Source organism: Lactuca sativa, chromosome 2, assembly GCF_002870075.4.
Source record: "Lactuca sativa cultivar Salinas chromosome 2, Lsat_Salinas_v11, whole genome shotgun sequence".
NCBI lineage: Eukaryota > Viridiplantae > Streptophyta > Magnoliopsida > Asterales > Asteraceae > Lactuca > Lactuca sativa.
The window spans coordinates 35,043,730-35,064,186 of NC_056624.2; the positions used below are offsets into that span (position 1 = coordinate 35,043,730).

Genomic DNA, 20,457 nt, shown 5'->3' on the forward strand with positions numbered 1-20,457 from the left:
TGACCAGAAGACAAAAACCTTAAGGAACAAGGTTATAGGGTTGGTGAAGGTGCAATGGCAGCACCGCAAGCGTTCAGAATGGACATGGGAGCCTGAGGCCGAGATGAAAGAGCATTATCCAGAGTTTTTTTTGCAGCGAAGGACTTCGGGGATGAAGTCTGATTCAAGTGGGGGAGAAATGAGAATTACAACATTTTCATTTCAGGTATTTTCCATTTTTGCCCTTAACTTAAAAATTCTTGCATTTTGGTCCTTAGCCAGTACGTTGGCCATACACTAGGAGTACGTTGGGTGTATTAGGTCGAAAGCTTGGTCGTAGAGGCAACCCGCGTATGTTGGCCATACGGTTACCTGGGGCAAACCCTAATTTTAGGGTTTGTACCCTATTTAAACACCTTAAGTGGCTCTTGGACCTTCTTATGAACAACTTCACCTCTTTAAACCCTGATAAAGAAAACCTAATTTTCATTTGAGTGTTTGGGCTTGGTAGTGATCTTTGAGAGTGTTTTTGGTAAAGAGCTCTTGGAAGTTGCATTGGTGTGGTTGGAGCTTGTGGGTCCAGAATCATCACCAACTTGGAAAGCTTTTGGAGGTATAAAGTTCTTAACTTGATGGTTCATTATGATAGATCTAGTTAGGGCTTGTTTTTTGCATTTTATGGTATCTTAAGTCATGCTTGAGAGTATGAGCTACTCCATAAGCTAAGGATGATAAATCTTAGCATTTTTGAGGTTCCTTGTGCATAAAAATGCAATATTGATGTGTTATATTGGACCATGCATGAGTTAGGGTTCTTATTATAGGGTTTTATTTGATTTATTAGCACAGGGATTTCCCGGATCAGCAGTCCGAGCATTTATCCGATTTCTCAGTAGTTTGAGGTGAGTTTCCTCCCAGTTTTTGGCGGGTCGAAGACACCAATGCCGACCCTTAGATTATGTGTATATGTATGCTAGTTGTCTGTGTGACCTTGCATGTGTGTATGTATTGAATGTATGTCGGGCGGGGCCTGATGGGTGTGTTGGGTGGGGTCCATCACAAGATACATACATATTTGTTCCGAGCAGGGCTCGATGTCGGGCGGGCCCCAATGGTTGTCGGGCATGGCCTATTGTATGTTGATATGCATGGTATGAGGTGTTTGGGGGAAATCATTAAACTTCGTGCTTACAGTTTTCAGTTTTATGTTTTAGGTACTTGCGGATCAAAAGGGAAGAGCTCGGGATTATCACATCGCACACACCACGATTTCCATTTTATTTGACTATGATGTATTGGGATGATTGATTAACATACTCTGATTTTCTTTTATGGTTTTATGAACATGTTTTTATTGATGGTTTTATTATTACGAAAATAAAATTTTTTGTTTTAAATTTTTGGACGTTACACAACATTTTACTCTTTCCTTGTTTGCCTCATTTACATGTGTTCACTTTTACATGTCAAATGTTTGTTTTGTGTGAAATAGTTACCTTATTCCATGTGGAGTCATGACCATCGATATCTACCTTCCCTATCTGATTCATTTCCAACGAGATTCTCGGGGTCTAACGTTGTTGTTGTTGCTTTTTGTTGTATCCAATTTTGCTCATATTTTTAGCAGGAATGAAATAGAGAAAGAAAGAGATTGTAATGATCTGTATTCATTGATTGTCAAAGAAAGATACATATACAAGAATAAATAAGAACTTCAACTACTTAACTGATATAGACTAACCAACTAACAAACTAACTAACAATGAACAGTTAAATTACTAAATTGCCCTTGATTAGTTCTAACACCCCCTCAATCTGGAGGGTGCAAAGGAAAACTCAGATTGTGAATAGCTTCTTGATGTTTTGTCCCTGATAAAGGTTTAGTAAAAACATCAGCAAGTTGATTGTTAGTTGATACATGAGATAGCTGAATGAGTCCTTATAGTTTTTCACGAACATAGTGACAATCAATATCGACATGTTTGGTTCTCTCATGGTAAACCAGATTCTTTGCAATATGAATAACTGCTAGACTATCACATTTCAAAGGAATAGGTTGAAGATTCGAAACTTGAAGATCATGAAATATCCTTGTTATCCATGCTAACTCAACACAAATGCGTCTCATTGATCTATATTCGGCCTCTGCTGAAGATAAAGAAATGGTAATTTGTTTCTTTGATTTCCAAGAGATGGGAGTGCCACCAAATAGAATGAAATAGCCACTAACAGATCTACGAGTAACTGGACAAGATGCCCAATCTGAGTCACAATATGCTTCTAGATTGAAAGTGGATTTTTTATTGAAGTGTAAGCCTTGATTGATTATACCTTTAAGGTATTTCAAAACATGTCAAGCAGCTACAAAATGACTTTTGGTAGGCCTTTGATTAAATTGGCTTAGATATTAAACAGTGAAGGACAAATCTAACCTTGTATGAAGAAGATAGTTGAGTTTGCCAACTAGTTGTCTATATTGAGTAACATCTTCTAACAATCCTTCTTCAGTAGAATAACCATTAAACTTTGATGGAAGTGGTGTAATTAGGGGTGTCGAATGGGTAAATTTTTCAGGTTTTGGGTAGAACGGGTCGGGTAGAACGGGTATTTCCTTAAGAAAATAATACCCGATACCCGACCTATATTGTAATTCGGGTTTTCGGGTTTTGGGTATTCGGGTTTGAGGTTGGGTCGGATAATTATCGGGTATACCCAAAAATTTCTTAAATGACACTTATTGATATTTTTTTTCTTTATTTTTTTATTTTTACATGTTGGTTGGTTTAATAAAGAATCGGGTAGGAAAATACTCCATACAATTAACAAGTATATATATAATAACAATACAATCATTATAATATGTTATGTACTTTTTTAATTCCATTCCGTGTGATAGTGAGAAACTGAGAATTATGATGACGGTTCAGGACTTCAGCTTCAACTTCGTATTCCCTTTACAAGTTTGCGTCGACTGTAGGGTTGTCGTTCATAAGAAGGAAAATGAAGGGTTTTGTTTTATTTGAAGTGTGCGTACGTGACTGCATTATATATTTGGTATTATTTAAAAAATGAATTCGGGTATTCGGGTATACCCGAAAATAAATATTCATACCTAAAACCCGACCTATATTATTATCGGGTTAACCTATTACCCGAATGTTCATACCTGTTACCCGTTCTACCAGACCCATTCTACCCGAATTCGGAACGGGTTGGGTGGGTAGAACGGGTTTCAGGTTTTTTCGACAGGCCTAGGTGTAATGGTTGGATCACAATCACTCATGGAGTATAAATTGAGAAGTTCCTTGATAAACTTTTGTTGATGAACAACCATACCAGAAGGAACATGAGCAAATTCTAAGCCAAGAAAGTAACAAATCTCACCAAGATCCTTGATCTTAAAAGAATCATCTAAAAACTTCTTGAGAGCTGCAATGCCTTCTAAATCATTTCTAGTAACCAAAAGATCATCCACACAAACAGCAACAATGATTATAAGGTCATTGTATTCTTGATAAAAAAAAAAAAGAATGATCATTTTGAGAATGTTTATACCCTTTTGTGTACAAAGTTGAGGAATCTTCATATAAACTTCCTCATGAAGCTCTCCATGAAGGAAAGCATTATTAACATCAAATTATTGTATTAACCACCCCTTTTAACAATAACAGAAATAAGACATCTGATGGTAGCAAGCTTCACAACAGAAGAAAAAGTCTCATGATAGTCTATACCCTATTTCTGAGTGAAACCCTTTGCCACCAGCCTTGCTTTATATCGTTCAATAGTACCATCAGCTTTGCGTTTGATCTTGTACAACCACCTACATGATATGGGTTTTTTACCCTTTGGAAGTTTGACAATATTCCAAGTATTGTTGGCATATAATGCTGTTAACTCCTTTTGTATAGCATCTTCCCAGTTTGGATTTCCCTTTGCTTGATTATAGAAAATAGGTTCAAGCTCACGAGTGATAGCATTGAAAGAAAGGGTAAAATTGTCATTTGATGAAATTGAAAGATTTGAAGTGCCCAAAGTACAAAGATTAGTGAGAGTATGAAAACAATCACTATTAGTTGAGGATGCTAAATTGCAAACATAATCTCTAAGGTGAATAGGTGGTTGTCTTGTTCTAGTAGGTCTGATCCTTTGGGATAAGTTTTGTGGTTGTTCTTCACGATGGGATCCTTCTGGAGGTTCATGTGTTTCAGTATCATGTTGTTCTTCAAAACAAGTATTGGGCATATATGGAGGTGGTGATGTTTGGGGGAGTTAAGAATGGAGTGAATGCAAAGGGAAAATATGCTCAAAGAATTTAATGTCCCTTGTAACAAAAATTCTTTTTGTTTCAATATTCATCACCTTATATGCCTTCTGATTATAAGGATACCCAATAAAGACACAAGCTTGTGATCTAGACATAAACTTATCCCTTCCCACTACAGAAGTAGCAACAAAACACAAACAACCAAAAGATCTTAAATGACTAAGATTTGGTTTCATTTCATGTAACATTTCAAATAGAGATTTCAATTTAAGCACTTTAGTTGGCATTCTGTGTTATAAAATAAACAACTATTTTGACACATTCTCCCCAATAAACTGTGCTTAATCCTGCTTGAAAATATAAAGCTCTTGCAACCTCAAGAATATGCTTATGCTTTCGTTCTACTATTCCATTATGTTATGGGGTATAAGTTGTTGATTTTTGATGAATTATGCCTTGAGAAGAATAATATTCCATATCCTCATTGCTACTTCTGTGACATCCCCATTTTCACGGCCAGAAAAGACCGATTTTGTTTATGCTTTATAAAAATCAGAGTACTTCTTTTAATAAAAATGTTGCGAAATTTGTTCCCAGAAAAACATGATAAATACTTTATTAAATTTTTTTTGAAGAAACGTATTTATTTCATTTTAAAACGTTTGGGATGTCATCGTTAATACATAAACATAAGCATAAACAGAACTTACATTTATTTACACTACTGATCTACATCTCTTTTAATCTCTTAGTGTAATGTGACTTCGTATCAACACCTGTGACATAAATAAACTGAGTGGGTCATGTTGGGAAACCTGGTGAGTACATAGGGTTTTCAACCCACAATAATATAATTATTATGTTTAAACAATCAAATAATCAACCCAATTACCCATCCCCATTATCTTCTTTATCCTTAGGGTCTACCCTAAGAATCAGCTATTTCTTGTTCATTTATTCCTAAGGAGTATCTTAAGGAATAGGTACGAATTCCATCGTTGTAAATGACCCATATGTCAAACACAACTACTAATTCTATCACTAGGGCGCAGTTGCCAAAATTGTGACATTCTCTATGGGGCGCATCTGCCGGAATAGTCCTTAAGGCGCATCTGCCGGGATTATGAGGTTCTCTATTAGGCGCTTCTGCCGGTAGAGTCCTTTAGGCGCTTCTGCCGGGTTTTATTGACAGTATCGTTTTCGAGAGTCCACTCGCAATACATATCAATGGGTTTTTAGAGTACACCAGTGAACACGTCGTTCACAACACCTACAGGTTGCGAGCCTGCTAGTGTTCCACTGGACTATCTAGAATAGTCCGTGGTTGTCATCCATACTCTGTTGAATGACGGGGCCATCATTTGGGAAAAAGGCTTCTCACATCGTCCACCTCTCACCCTCACCTTATGGTCTATTTCACCTCTCAACTCATCATCCAACTCATATTTCATCTATTACATCTACCCATGTCTTACCCCAACATTTACGTAGATATAAAATACATATACAGTTTAAATCATTTAAAACATGTATAGAATCATTCACCGAGCATATACAGCAAGTAAACAAACAATACGCACACATAGCATGTAGTAAATACTTCATATCTATGTGTAAGTTGAAGGGGACCATGCACTCACCTAAAAGGTGATGACTCGGCACTCAGACAACGCTTCGATACTCTCAAAACGATTTTCCTTCGATAAAACCTAGTACCAATACCACTAGGGTTTAGTTTAACGATAACCGCGACAAATTAATTAGTCTGACTATTATTAAGCGTTAATAACACTCAATATAACTCATAATAATAGCCCAAATAATTATTTTAAGGACCTAATAACATTCCTATAATTATTTGAAAGCTATATTAAAAATTGCGTAAGCGTAGCACACTTACAGCGAATTTTATCGAAAACCGGAACTTAATTGGAGCAACGTTTCGAAACTGAAAGACTCTTTTCTCGGGACTCCGGGAGCCTCGAGGCTTCCCTTGGGTGCTAGGGGATTTACCTAGGGTTTTGGGTGGTTTGGGGTCTTAGAGAGAGAAAGAAACTAGAGATAGAAAGAGTATTGGTGTGAAAATGTGTGAAAAATCCGGAGACCCTCGCCCCCTTTTTATAGCTGCGAGGCCTCGGACTACGCTGGGCGTAATCCTTGGCTACGCGGCGTACTCCTCGGATAAGGATGCCAGATGGCGAGCTTCGGATAGGGCGACGTGGCTACTCTTCGGACCAAGTAGATCGACTACGCGGGGCGTTCCTTCTTCGCACGCAGGGCGTACCTCGTACGCGAGGCATTCCTCGGTTACGCTGGGCGTAACCCTCGCACCAGGTGTCATCATCCGAAGCGAGGCCTTAGGCAGCAAGCAACGGTTGAGATCGTGCCACGTCAGCAATCTCGCAACAGGTCTAGCAAATTCACCTTCCGACTTCTAAAAATCATAACTTTGGCATACGAGCTCCGTTTTCGACGTTCTTTATATCCACGCGAAGGTGGGAATGTACTCTATAACTTTCGTTTAGACTTCGTCGGCTAATTTTGACTCGATTTTAAATTTTATATTATTAACAGGCCGGGATAGGATTGGTCCGTTAAATTCTCATAACTTCTTCATCCGACGTCCGTTTTCGCCCATCTTTTTCTCGTTACGCTACTCTTAACGAGATCTTCGATTTCTGTTTAGGTCGTGTTGGCCAAAAACCGCTCGATTTGATATTCGAATTTCGGGCTGTACAATGCTAGTCCGAAACTTCGAAAAATCATAACTTCTTCATACGCAGTCAGATTTGGGCGTTCTTTTTATCGATGTTCTTAGTTTAACATATTCTACGACTTTCATTTAGATTGATAAGGATAAATCTCGCTCTATCGTAAATTCACTATTTACGCTTCCCGGTGCCGTGCCGGTTCCGTTGCGAAACTTCGACGGGTCATAACTTCTTCGTTTTAACTCGGATTTCGGCGTTCTTTATATGTAAAGAAACCTTGTGACATATCCTACAACTTGGTTAAGATTATTTATTCTAAATAATCTTTTGTCGAAAAGTCTTTTTCGACCCCTATTGCCTCTAAATTGACTAGCCCGGATCTACGGGCGTTACAACTTCCCAATTCATAAGCATTATCAGACCTTATGACTTTGATTTTCTTTGAAAATTGAGTTTGGACAAACTTAACAAAATCTTTAATAAGAGTTAAAGCATAACTCTTATTATTCAGAAGACGTATCCATGTGTTTCTGCTGTAATCATCCACAATTGTTAAAAACAATTTGTGGCCATCATGGGAAGTACGTTTATAGGGACCCCATATGTCAATATGAATTAAGTCAAAAATGCCCTTAGACTGAGATTGACTTGAAGGAAAAGGCAAACGACATTGTTTAGACTTAGAACAAATCAAACAAAGAGAATCATTATGATAATCAGAAGGAAAAAGTGAAATGTTCTTTATAGTTTCAATTGATGTATGTCCAAAACGATTATGCCAAACCATTACATCAGAAATGGATTTACATTTATTCGAAGAATCAAATTGTTTCAATACAGAAAAACCGAAAGCCAAACTAGACTTGATGGAATGATGATGAAAAACGTATATATCATTGATGTGATTCCCTAAGATTCCAAGTGCAATTTTACTCTTCATCAAAGGGTCCTGCATTAAACAATGTCTATCAGTGAAGGGAAAAAATGTCTGAAGTTGAGATGCGATCTTAGAAACAGATACAAGATTGTATTTGAATCTTGGAACATACAACACTTGGTGAAGAACAATAGAATCATGTATTTGGAAATCTCCATAGAATTCAACTGAAGTATCATGTCCATCAGGCAGTCCAATCATGTGAGGCTGATGTAATTTGTGAAATGTAGAAAAGAGTTCTTTATTAGAACACATATGATCAGTTGCACCAGTATCAACAATCCATGACAAATGAGATTGTAACATACTGGATGATTTGTAAACATTTGATGCAAAATGTTTTAAAGGAAAACTTCTTACCTTCTTTCTCCATAACATCAATTTTCACTGAATTATTCACTTGACTTGTAGAAGAGGAAACGATTTTGCTAGCATTAAGCAAATGAAGAAGATGATTTATTGATCTTCAATGATTCCAATATCAGGCTTGACAGTAACATTTTGAGCCATGGATTTAGATTCTTCCTTCTTTGCCTTTGTGAACTTCAAATTAGAAGGAAATCCAATTAATCTGTAACACTGAGACTTCGTATGACCATTCTTCTTACAGTGATTACAAACTAGTTGTTTCTTGTTATGTTGAACATCTAATGAAACATGCATAACTATGGATTCAAGATGAATCTGAGAATTATTGGTGATACCTCTTTGCTGTTCTTTTTGAATGATTAAAGAATATGCAGTTGAAACATTAGGGAGAGGTTTCATCATTAAAATCTGTCCACGATGAATCTTGTAGCTATCATTTAAACCCATCAAAAGTTGAATTAGGCATTGTTCTTCAAGGAATTTATGAATAGCAACAGCAGATTCACATGAGCATGGAGGAAAATTTTGAACAAGTCGCAGTTCATCCCAGACTTTTGTCAATTTAGTAAAATACGATGAAATTTTTTCAGATCCTTGAGATATAGAGAAGATTTGTTGTTGAATTTGATAAAGAAGAGCTCCATTGGACTGCTCATATCGTTGATTTAGCTCATTCCAAATTTCAGAGGCAATTTGTAAGAACAAAACACTTTCAGTGATGTTCTTCGACAACGAATTAAGAAGCCAACTAATCACCATAGAATCTGTACCAATTTGGATAATTGGTTGAAGTAGTGAGAGGCTTCGAAATGGTTCCATCAACGAACCCCAACTTGTTCTTCGCTGATAGAGAGATGATTACAGATCGCTTCCATGAATTGAATCCATTTCCATCAAATGGAGTGTTAATAAGCAAAAAATTCGGATGATCAGTTGAACCTATGAATTCATAGGGACTTGAATGATCAATAGCTGAATTGAATCCTGGTTCAACCATTGAAGATGAAAAATACGAAAAACAGAGAGCAAATCTGAACAAAAAAAATCAAGAACAAAAGAATGAATCACTCATGCTCTGATACCATGTTATCATGAATGAAATAGAGAAAGAAAGAGATTGTAATGATCTGTATTCATTGATTGTCAAAGAAAGATACAAATACAATATATATATATATATATATATATATATATAAATATATATATATATATATATATATATATATATATATATATATATATATATATATATATATATATAAAAGAAGAAATAAGAACTTCAACTACTTAACTGATATAGACTAACCAACTAACAAACTAACTAACAATGAACAATTAAATTACTAAATTGTCCTTGATTAGTTCTAAAACATATAGAGGACTTAATTGGTCACTTATTAAAATGTAGGGGGTGTTTATGAGAGAATATATACACTCTCATAGTTTCTGTCAAGTGCCAAAACTGAACCATCTTTTTCCCCTCTTCTCGGTAAATTGCAAAACCCCGGCGCTCTCTTAATCCCTTCATACGGTTTCTGGTTGGAGTCTAATCTCCATTCGTTCGTAGCTGTCGAACTTCTGCCATTTGATCCAATCATAATCGCGATCGGTATGTTCTGTTGTACTCTTTGTTTTTGCTCAGTTATAATACGATTTTCTTCTACTCAATCAGTGAACTGCATTTCCGCTACAATTCTTGTATTCACTTGGACAATTCTGCCAAATAACTTTCATCTGTGTGCTTATAGATGTCTGTTTGTTTGTATGTGTATATACTTATGTGAGTTTAATTTTAATCTTGAACAGAGATGAATGGAGGGTATGTTAACGGCGAATTAGGTCAGCTTCGAGCCACTATGCAAACAATCGAAATTGCGTGCAGCTCTATTCAGGTCTTCTTCTTTTACTGTTGATTGAAACTTGATTTGTTACCCCAATCGGTTGCGAATTATCAGAGCATTTGGTAAGAGGTGAATCATTAAGTGTGGGTTTTATGATCATGATTGATAAACTACTAAGCATCAATGTAAATTTGTCAATCTATAACTACATTCCTGCAAGTAGAAAACAAGTAAGATGTAATTCACATTTTCTCTCCTAATAATTGCATCATCTCCCCTGAAAAAAAAGGAAAAGATGCATTGTTGGTGGTAGCATTGCTAGATGTAAACTTTTTCTCTCTCAGTTTCCCCTCTCTGCAATTTGTAAACATCCCTGTACTGAGAATATTAATGCCCTTTCATTTGTTTAAAATATGCAGATAAATGTAAATCCAACGGCTGCTGAGGCCACTATATTGTCTCTATGCCAGTCTGCTCGACCATACCAGGCATGCCAGTTTATTATTGGTAAGTCAAGACTCAAGAGAGTCACCTCATACTATGCTTAGATATAAGGTTTATAATGTGGTATTTATTTTTAAAACTTTACATCTTACTATGAGTAGAGCAAAGGCAAATGGGCATTCATATCAAACAACATATCTTTGCAGAGTACTATATATCATACCTATGCATCATAAACGGATATATACTTAACCTAAATCATATATATGTCATGAAGAGTATAACTCTTATTGCTATCTTTATGTTGGTCTATTAGATCATGTCAAATTACTCACAGTTTGGAATATTTCTTTCTTTTGGTGATTCTTTACTTTCTAAAAATTCTTACGTGTAAATAAAGTTCATGAAATTCAAGCCTTGTATCTAATCAGCTTCCTACATCTACATCTATGTCTGCGACCGTGTGATACCACATAGGACAATCATTCATATAAATATAACCATGATGCCACTTAGGCAGCAAATCGTATACTTTTTTCATCTTCTTCATCATGCATTCATCAAAGATAGAGTGGATCATGCAACAACTTTCTTATGTGCCTTTCATTTTGTATTGCTAATCTTTCTTAAGTTGCTCCAAATGGCATGTTGATTTTCAGACATTTTCTTTCATTTTGGAGTTATCCTTTTGACTGTTTATTAGACCACATCAGCTATAATGGGTAGATTTTTAAAAGTACAATGCCTTATTAAGAAAAAATAATACTGTACAATAAATGAAAGTAAGATGCTACAATAAGAAAAAATGGATGTAGATTGCTATTTTTTGCATTCAACCCTTTAACCAATTGATTGACTCTTGATGATCTAGGTAGATCCTTAATTGTTTCAACAGCCCACCTTCAAGAAATGATGTCTGTACTTAAACACACTTAGATCTAAGCATCTCATTTTTGTGATCAATGTTTTTTTGTTTGTAAAAAATATGTCAAATGTTACAGGTTGGAAAAGAAATATTATTTTTGTTGTGATATCAACATTTGAAATGTTAGTGATCTCTTTACTATGACCAGAAAATTCTCAAATGGCAAATGCAAGATTCCAAGCAGCCACAGCAATTCGAGATGCAGCTATACGAGAATGGTCATTTCTTTCATCCGAAGAAAAAAAAAGCTTAATTAGGTATTTTTACAACTTGATAGTGATTATCTGTATTCAATATCAGTGAGACTTATCTTTAGAATGTCACCATTAGTGTTAATAGTTACATGTTACTTTATTAGTTCTTTGCACTTTGATCTTTATTTCTTTTCTAACAAAGTCATGTGTTACCGTGGTAGTACTTAGAATGATAAGAAAGACTTACTGTATGTAGGCATAATGATATAGTGAATATGTGAACTATTTAGCCATGTGTTACTTGGTAATTGATGTTATACTTTTTGCAGTTTTTGTTTGTCCTATGTAATGAAACATGCAAGCTCACCAGAGGGCTATGTTCTAACAAAAATTTCATCCGTTGCAGCTCAACTGATGAAAAGGGGCTGGTAAGTTTCATATAAAAATTCAATCACTTGGTATAATCTTTTTGTGTCTTCTTGCTTCACATATTTTTATATTATGAGTTTTTTTTTTTTTTTTTTTTTTTTTTTTTTTTTTTTTTTTTTTCTGTAACTTAACTTTTAATCCATTAAAATAAATAAAAAATCTTGCTAACTGCTTCAGATTGTCTGGCCCTAGTGTAGGCTGGAACTTACTGCTGCAGAAAAGGATGGATTTTTCTATGAGGTAAGTTTCTCAAGTAACTTGTTAAAACTAATTATTATAATTTGTAATTCATAGATGGAAACTTCATTTTTTTAGTGGCTGAAACTAATTATAATTTGTTGGCTTCAGATAAATATGGCTATTGCTGGAAACCATGGACTAGAAGTGCAGTTCATTGGACTCAATTTCCTTGAGTCACTGGTATATGTTGCATAATGTTATTGAGTACACCAATTTTCTTTTATACAAAATTCTCATGCTAAAAAAATAATTTTGCAGGTGTCTGAATTTTCTCCATCTACTTCTACTGCTATGAGCCTTCCTAGGGAGTTCCATGAGCAATGCCGAAAATCTCTAGACCATGATTATCTTAAGGTTTGTCATTTTGTTTCTCATCATCATTAAACCATTTCCTATAACGACTTATTCTTAAGGTCTGTATCTTTTCTAGAATGAATGAACCATCTGAATGAGACTAAATGACCATTTTACCCTTACATTTCGAAAAACAAATGTCACTATATTCTTCAATTTTAAGGCGAGAGGAAAAAAGAAAAAGGGCAAATAGGTAATGGATTTTGTGTTAATACATTAAGCCAAATTTTTTTGCTTGACCCATTAAATCATTCTGTCCAGATTAAGTGCTTAACCCATTAAGCCCATTAAGTAAAAAAGAAACACCCCTTAGATTTTTTTTTTTGAATGAGGTTTTCTGCTTATATAAAGCAGTGGACTGCATGGCATTTCACTAAAATGATTATATATCCCACCTACTTCATACAAGTGTATAAATAACAGAAGAAACTTAAATTCAAATTGTACATGATTGAACTCAAGAAAATTTATCTTTGTGATACTCACTTTCTCATTTCTTCTTCTTCTTCTTCTTCTTTTTCTCTGTTTATTCCGCAGAATTTTTATTGTTGGGCATTGGGGGCTGCACAAAGTGTTACTACTGAAATTACAAATTCTGATGCTTCTGTCTCAGAAGCAAGAGTTTGTACAACTGCACTTCGTTTCATGCTTCAAGTCCTTAATTGGGACTTTAGTAGCAGTGGTAGAGTTGCAAAAAACAGCATAGATGTTTATTCCTTTGTTGCTAAAGAAGATAGTAACTCCACTTATACGCTAGTCCAGGTAATACTTTATTTATTTATTTTGGTTGTCTTACATTTGAAAGCAACATGTGCATTTTAGACAAGACTTAATTGCATAACAAATCACCTTATGTTTGTTCTATCACCAGTTTAGTTGCTGAAGTTTCAAATGACAGTTCTTCATGATCATATGTTTTTATGAAATTATATTTCAACAATATCATTAACAAAGTTAAATGTTTATATTAATTGAAATCCATTTTGAAAAGGGCTCATTTTAAAACATTTTCTTAATATAGTTGTGTGTGTATAGCTGTACTTTCCATAGTCATTAAGTATGGAAATAGTAGTAAGTGACAAAAAGGAATAAGAAGCACATACTATACTCTCATTTCACATATTCTGAAAAAGCAAACAGTCCTATTTATCAATGAATTAGTCGAACCAAAACATAGGTGTACTTTTGTGTAACACCTATTTCAGTCGATGAGCTTTCAAGATCCACATAAAAAGCATTGAACTTTCAAAAACCATAGTCATATTTAGCATGTTTGTTGCATCATTCAGCTGACATATTACCATGAGTATAACTAATTTTTATACATTTCTTGAAGCCTGGCATTTCATGGCGTGATATATTGGTGACAAGTGGTCACACAGGGTGGCTTTTGGGGTTGTATAGTGTCCTCAGAGAGAAATTCTCAAGTAAAGCTTACTGGATTGATTGTCCTCTTGCTGTTTCTGCTCGAAAGCTCATAGTACAGCTTTGCTCTCTTACAGGAACTGTATTTCCATCTGGTAATCATTTCTTCTTTCAAACCATGTCAAATCTTTCTCCCTGTTGCCTTTTATCTATATATCTTTTTCGTATTTTCTTCGATCATAGATGCTGGTGTTACACAAGGGAAGCATCTTCTGCAACTGGTATCTGGAATCATTCTATGGATTCATCCTCCTGATGTTATTGCAAAAGCAATCGAATGTGGAAGAAGTGAAAGGTAGTAAGTCTATCTTAGAGACTTAAACATGTCGAATATACTTAATTACTTATATACCCTCATTGATGTTTTGTTTTTACTTTTTATTCAGTGAATTGCTTGATGGTTGTCGTGGACTGTTATCCATAGCTGCTGTTACCAATCCTGTTAGTTTTGACAACCTCTTGAAACAAATAAGGTAGATAAATCATTGACTTCATGTTTTAAATGTGTATATATATATATATATATATATATATCATATATGTATTCATTTATTTTGTTTTTGATCTGTTTGATGTTCAGGCCTTTTGGCACACTCAGTCTGTTGTCTGGCTTAATGTGTGAAGTTGTTAAAGACCTTATGACCAAAGATTTAGAAGATGAGCCATGGAGTTGGGTTGCACGTGATATCTTACTAGACACATGGACAACACTTCTAACAGTAATTATTTAAATAGTTTTATAAGAGTATTCATGTATAAGTTACATGTTTCCTTTAATATAGTAATGTATGGATTGCTTTGTTTAAATCTTTTTCCAATGTTTTACAGGATACAAACAATTCTGGAGTGAAATCATTGCTTCCACCTGAAGGAATAAATGCTGCTGCCAATCTTTTTGCCCTAATTGTAGAATCAGAACTAAAGGGTATGTTTGGATTCTGCAAGTCTGCATTACTTTCTTTTAAAAAATCTTCTAATTTTGTTTTTTTTGTGAATTATACACAGCTGCATCAGCCAGTGAAGAGAAAGAAGACTACTTTCAACCCTCTGTAGTTGGTAACCTATATCTCAACTTGTCTTATATTTTGACTTATTTTATGGTTCTCTTTGAGGCATTATCTGTATCATGTCTTCTTTTTGTAGCCATGGATGAGAGATTGAGCTCTTATGCCCTTATTGCACGAGCTGCTATTGATGTTACAATCCCTTTTCTTACTCAACTTTTTTCTGAGCGATTTGCAAGGCTTCATCAGGTATACATAACTTAATAGGTTTCCTGTTATTCAATCATGTATATCCAGAAATAATGAGCATAATAGCACCATGAATTTTCTTTTTTGCAATTTTGTCACCTACAAATGATCGAATTTCGTTTCACAGACACCAATTGGAAGTTAAGATATGTGATAGAGTCATCAATAGAGAGTTTAAAGCCTCAGTTTATATACACACTATTACCTAAATAGGAAACAAGAAGAACTAAAGTAACCCTATACTACAAAAATATTATCTAACAAGATATTATGTCAACTATTAGAAAGAAGAATAGGTGGTGTATAGCATGTCAACTATTGGAAATTTTGAAAAAAGGTTTCATCTCTTATTTTGTCTGTTCATCTGTCTTATTTCTTTTAATAACCATAAATCCTATCTGGTTATACTGTTTTTCCATGACAATCTTTGCACCTTCACAGGGAAGTGGAATAAATGATCCAACTACAACAATGGAGGAGCTGTATTCACTTTTGTTGATAACTGGTCATGTATTGGCAGATGAAGGAGAAGGAGAAACACCCTTGGTATGATTCTGTTAGTAGTTCATTTTATCTTCTAAAAGACATTTCTTTAATTATATAATTTACTTCTTTCAGATACCAATGGCTATAGAAACACGTTTTCCAGAGTACGTAGAAACAGACAAACATCCAGTAGTTGTACTTTCATGGTAACTAAGCATCACACTTTCCTTTCCTTTTTGTATCACATGCAGTATGTGATTGTAAATTTGTAATAGAAGTATTTATAACAACTTCCTTCTCATTTCTCTTGCATAAATTTGTTATGTTTTTCAGGTCTATCATAAAGTTTGCTGAGCAGAGTTTAGATCCAAACATAAGAGCAGCTTTCTTTAGCCCTAGGCTTATGGAGGTACTACTTGAAAAAAAAACTACTAATCTTTCTTATTATTATTATTTTTTGCTACAATCTTTATTTTGACTTGATTGTATAGGCAATTATATGGTTCCTTTCACGATGGTCTTCTACATATTTGATGACAACTGGAGAAATGCAAAGTTATAGAAACTCCATTGATGAAGTTACACTGCTTCTGATGCAACGTTCCAGAGAAGCATTGCTTAGTTTTTCTGCTGAACATACTCAGGGAAAACCCTTACTCAACATTATTGTGCGAATATCACTTACAACACTCATTTCATATCCTGGAGAAACTGATTTACAGGTATCCTATACCTATACATATTCTTCAGTATGCTCTTACTCTTTAATGCAAGTTTCCCTTATATTCAACCACATGATATCAATTTCTATACTATACATCCACACATACACATAATTACATAAATATCTACATTATGCAATTTTTATCTATATATGTATAAATGTATTCATATATTTATTTCATATGTGTGTGTTACAGGCTCTCACATGTAATCAGTTGCTTGGTGGACTTGTTCGCCGGAAAAATATCTGTGCACACCTTGTCACATTGGTTAGTGTTTTCTCTTTGGTAACATCTCTAGTCTAATTTTTCATCAGTAGTCTGTGTCATCATAATAACTCTTTAACCTTATAATAATTTGAATATCCGAATTCTTGGCATAGTAGATAACACCCTATGTAAACTAATATACATAACATATTGACTTGTGAAAATGGTTAATGAATATTAATATTTTGCTTTTAATGCAGGAAGCATGGCGTGATTTATCTCATTGCTTTGCCAATGATAGAGTCATATTCTCACTAAATGCCACTCACCAGGTACAGTTTCATAATCCTTTTCCATTTTTTTTTTAAAATTTCTCACAACAATCTATGTATATGGAAAAGTTAAGAGGTGTTATAATTCTTACTCAACTCCTTGACCCTTGTATCATTTTACCTATATAATTGCAGCGTTCCCTGGCTCAGACCCTTGTTCTTTCAGCTTCTGGAATAAAAAGCTCAGTGGAAGCAAATCAGTAAGATATTTTCATTTTGTTGTTATTATTATTTTTTTAAAAATATTATCTTCTAATATTTGGTTGTAATTTATGAAAGGTACATAAGGGATCTCACAAATCATATGACAGCTTATCTTAGTGATATATCTGGCAAGAAAGATATCAAGACTATTTCTCAGCAGCCAGATGTTATTCTCGCTGTAAGAGAAAAAAAAAATCAATCTTTAATAAAAATTCAAAAACTATTTAAAACAAAATCATGAATTTTTTCATAGGTGACTTGCTTATTGGAGCGACTTCGAGGAGCTTCAAGTGCTTCAGAACCACGTACACAAAAGGCACTTTATGAGATGGGATTTTCAGTGATGCAATCAATTCTTAAATTTATTGAGGTTTACAAGGATGAGGTATTACTATTACCCATATTATCAAATTCATTATTGAGTCTATCTTATTTCCATATGCTGATTTTATGATTTTTTTTTTTTCTAGTCTGCAGTTGTGTATCTGTTGCTTAAGCTTGTTGTTGATTGGGTGGAGGGGCAAATCATCTACTTGGAACCTCATGAGACTGCAGTGGTTATTGACTTTTGTATGCATCTTCTTCAGCTTTACTCTTCTCACAACATTGGCAAGGTATCAAATTTGTTATCTTGTAGGAATATGAATGAATCTCATGATTTTTTTTTCTTCTCTTTAACTTTGAATTGCTTCTAATCTTTCCAGATATCCGTAAGCGTTTCAAGCAGTTTATTAAATGAAGCAAATGCTGAAAAATACAGGGATTTACGTGCTTTACTACAACTGCTTCAAAAACTATGCACAAAGGATATGGTATGTTATTAGAATTAGACATTGCCTTTTTGTCAATCCTAACTTCTGGTTGATAAGATTAAAATAATATTCAAAATTTCAGGTTGATTTTTCATCTGCTGCCAATGAGGAACAACAGACAAGCATTTCTCAAGTTATATATGTTGGTGTTCACATTGTTAGCCCTTTGATTACAACAGAATTGCTCAAGTATCCTAAGCTTTGTTATGATGTAAGCTTTCAATTTTTTCTTTTTAATTTTTTATTTCAAAATCTAATGTCTTCTTTTGGAGTATAGCATTTTGCCCTGCTGTCACATATGTTGGAAGTTTATCCCGAAATGATTCCCAAATTGAACCATGAAGCCTTCAGTCATATTTCAGGAACCCTTATTTATGGCCTCCATCAACAGGTAAGTAAATAATTTCTCATGGAAACTCTGGCAAAAAGAATAAAAAAAAATCAAAATTGATTTTGTTATAGGATGAAGAAGTTGTTGGGATGTGCTTGAGATCTCTGAGAGCCCTTGCAGTCTACCACTACAAAGAGAGAGGTGTTGGTAGAGATGGTTTAGGTCCACATGCCACAACCTATAAGGACAATGATGGAAATTTTCAGGATGGCATTCTTAGTAAATTTTTACGTTCTCTACTTCAACTAATCCTCTTTGAGGATTACAGGTAACAAGAAAAAACTTTTCCTACTTAAAAAATTATAAATATAATCTTAATTTCCTCCTGTGGTTTGGTTGTAGCACGGATCTTGTAGGAGCAGCAGCTGATGCTCTTTTTCCATTAATTCTCTGTGACCATGATCTTTACCAGGTATATATATTTCTGTAAATTACACTTTTCATCCCTGTGCTATATCAAAACTTTTCTATATGGTCCAAAATAGAATCTCTTTTCATTTGACTGTTTCTTAAGGTTACTCCCTGAGTAGTCCAAGTCAACAACAGTCCAGGTGTTAAATTCATGGAAATGACGATTTTGCCCTTTTGTTTTTTTCTGATTACTTCAGAGATTATGTAACGAATTGATTGAAAGGCAACCGAATCCAATATTCAAAACAAGGATGGCGAGTGCATTGCACTCGCTAACAACCTCGGACGATCTGTCTCCATCGGCCGACCGCTCAAACATGAGAAAGTTCCGGAAGAATCTAAACCGTTTCCTTATTGATGTTCGTGGGTTTTTGCGGGTAATTTGATTATATAATATAAACAACCTTAAACTTTTCAACGGCGGCTGACAAGTTCTTCCGGAACAATGTATTCTGTTGGGATACTCGTGATGATTAGACGAACGTGTAGCCGATCCGATTAGTCATATTCATACACAAGATTGTTTGTTGTTTTTTTTATTTGTTTTGTTTGTACAGTGTTTTTTCTAGTCTCTACTAGAAAATAGTGGATTTATTTGTTTGATATTTGGGTGTATTTTCATTGAAATGTCAAAAAAGGAAGAGTATTGGACTCTAACTTTAGGTTCATGACAAATTCAGGTAGATCTTGAAGCATTTAAGTATTAGACAAAAGAAATTAAAAGATTTAATCGGAGAACATAGACAAATTTGGTATGCAATAATGGAATTAATCATTTTAATCTAATGGCATTAATATGTTTGTTTATGTTTTTTTTGAGTTCGGGGGTTATCATTTGCATATTATTTAACTTTTGATCTTCATATATAGAGCAAGACATGTATATATATCAATGTTATGATTTTTGAATTATTAATCTAACGTGCTTCATGTGTGCCTACGTCTAGAGTCTATTAAGATGATTTGATTGTAAAATATGTTTATATGAATTAGCTAATTATACGGATGGTTAAAAATACCAGTAAATTACATGAATGGTACCTATGGTTTGGGGTAACATTTTTTTTTGTTTTTGTTACGTGTTTGGTCCTACTGTTTGTTTTTGTTATGCATTTGGTCTCTATCTTACCTAAAAAGACTATTATTTAAATATAGAAAAAATGGTGGGGTAGGTAAGGTAAGGTGAGGGGGTTTGTTTATTTAAATAAATTAAAAAATAAGGACAAAATAGTTTTTTTACGTAAGATGGGGACTAAACGCATTACAAAAACAAATAATAGGGACCTTTTGAGTTAAAAAAAAATAAATTAGGAACCAAACATGTAAATTACACTAAACCATAGGGACCATTTGTGTAATTTACTCTAAAAATAACAATAAAAAGCACGTACAATGAGAACATAGTTGTTGAAAGTAAGAAATTCCATATAGGAGTTTTGGTGTTCAAACTCTAATACATTTAAAATATTTTATAATATTCCATAATTAACCTCTCATATGGGTTATGAGACGGGTTGATTA

The 20,457-nt window shown here is 34.3% G+C and overlaps 2 protein-coding genes across 2 annotated transcripts; one reads left to right on the forward strand and one right to left on the reverse strand.

The window, feature by feature from the left end:
* Nucleotides 1-8,350: 8,350 nt before the first annotated feature.
* On the reverse strand, nucleotides 8,351-9,791 carry LOC111893794 (uncharacterized). Its single transcript, XM_023889877.2, has 3 exons — nucleotides 9,697-9,791; nucleotides 9,091-9,294; nucleotides 8,351-9,011 (listed from the first exon to the last, which is right to left on the reverse strand). The coding sequence occupies exons 1-3, from the start codon at nucleotides 9,789-9,791 to the stop codon at nucleotides 8,351-8,353; spliced, it is 960 nt and encodes a 319-aa protein (XP_023745645.2).
* LOC111893796 (uncharacterized) lies at nucleotides 9,714-19,593 on the forward strand. The gene is made up of 32 exons (XM_023889880.3): nucleotides 9,714-9,872; nucleotides 10,070-10,155; nucleotides 10,524-10,611; nucleotides 11,622-11,730; nucleotides 11,997-12,095; nucleotides 12,294-12,336; nucleotides 12,445-12,516; nucleotides 12,595-12,690; nucleotides 13,228-13,452; nucleotides 14,027-14,210; nucleotides 14,299-14,410; nucleotides 14,502-14,588; nucleotides 14,696-14,834; nucleotides 14,944-15,040; nucleotides 15,121-15,171; nucleotides 15,259-15,368; nucleotides 15,810-15,914; nucleotides 15,987-16,060; nucleotides 16,188-16,263; nucleotides 16,346-16,576; nucleotides 16,775-16,846; nucleotides 17,047-17,118; nucleotides 17,254-17,318; nucleotides 17,398-17,500; nucleotides 17,576-17,707; nucleotides 17,793-17,936; nucleotides 18,027-18,134; nucleotides 18,217-18,345; nucleotides 18,412-18,525; nucleotides 18,597-18,793; nucleotides 18,868-18,937; nucleotides 19,134-19,593. The coding sequence occupies exons 2-32, from the start codon at nucleotides 10,072-10,074 to the stop codon at nucleotides 19,320-19,322; spliced, it is 3,477 nt and encodes a 1,158-aa protein (XP_023745648.1). The 5' UTR covers nucleotides 9,714-9,872; nucleotides 10,070-10,071; the 3' UTR covers nucleotides 19,323-19,593.
* Nucleotides 19,594-20,457: the final 864 nt, after the last annotated feature.

Bases quoted from the DNA above. Each gene is read 5' to 3' on its own strand.
- LOC111893794 (XM_023889877.2), bottom strand. From the start codon at position 9,791: ATGAAGGGATTAAGAGAGCGCCGGGGTTTTGCAATTTACCGAGAAGAG. The intron at 9,295-9,696 runs GTATATATTCTC...TTTTTTGTTCAG, and splicing joins TTGACAGAAACTATGAGAGT to ATTTGCTCTCTGTTTTTCGT. The intron at 9,012-9,090 runs GTTCGTTGATGG...TATGGTGATTAG, and splicing joins TCAGCGAAGAACAAGTTGGG to TTGGCTTCTTAATTCGTTGT.
- LOC111893796 (XM_023889880.3), top strand. From the start codon at position 10,072: ATGAATGGAGGGTATGTTAACGGCGAATTAGGTCAGCTTCGAGCCACT. The intron at 16,061-16,187 runs GTAACTAAGCAT...TATGTTTTTCAG, and splicing joins CCAGTAGTTGTACTTTCATG to GTCTATCATAAAGTTTGCTG. The intron at 16,577-16,774 runs GTATCCTATACC...TGTGTGTTACAG, and splicing joins CTGGAGAAACTGATTTACAG to GCTCTCACATGTAATCAGTT.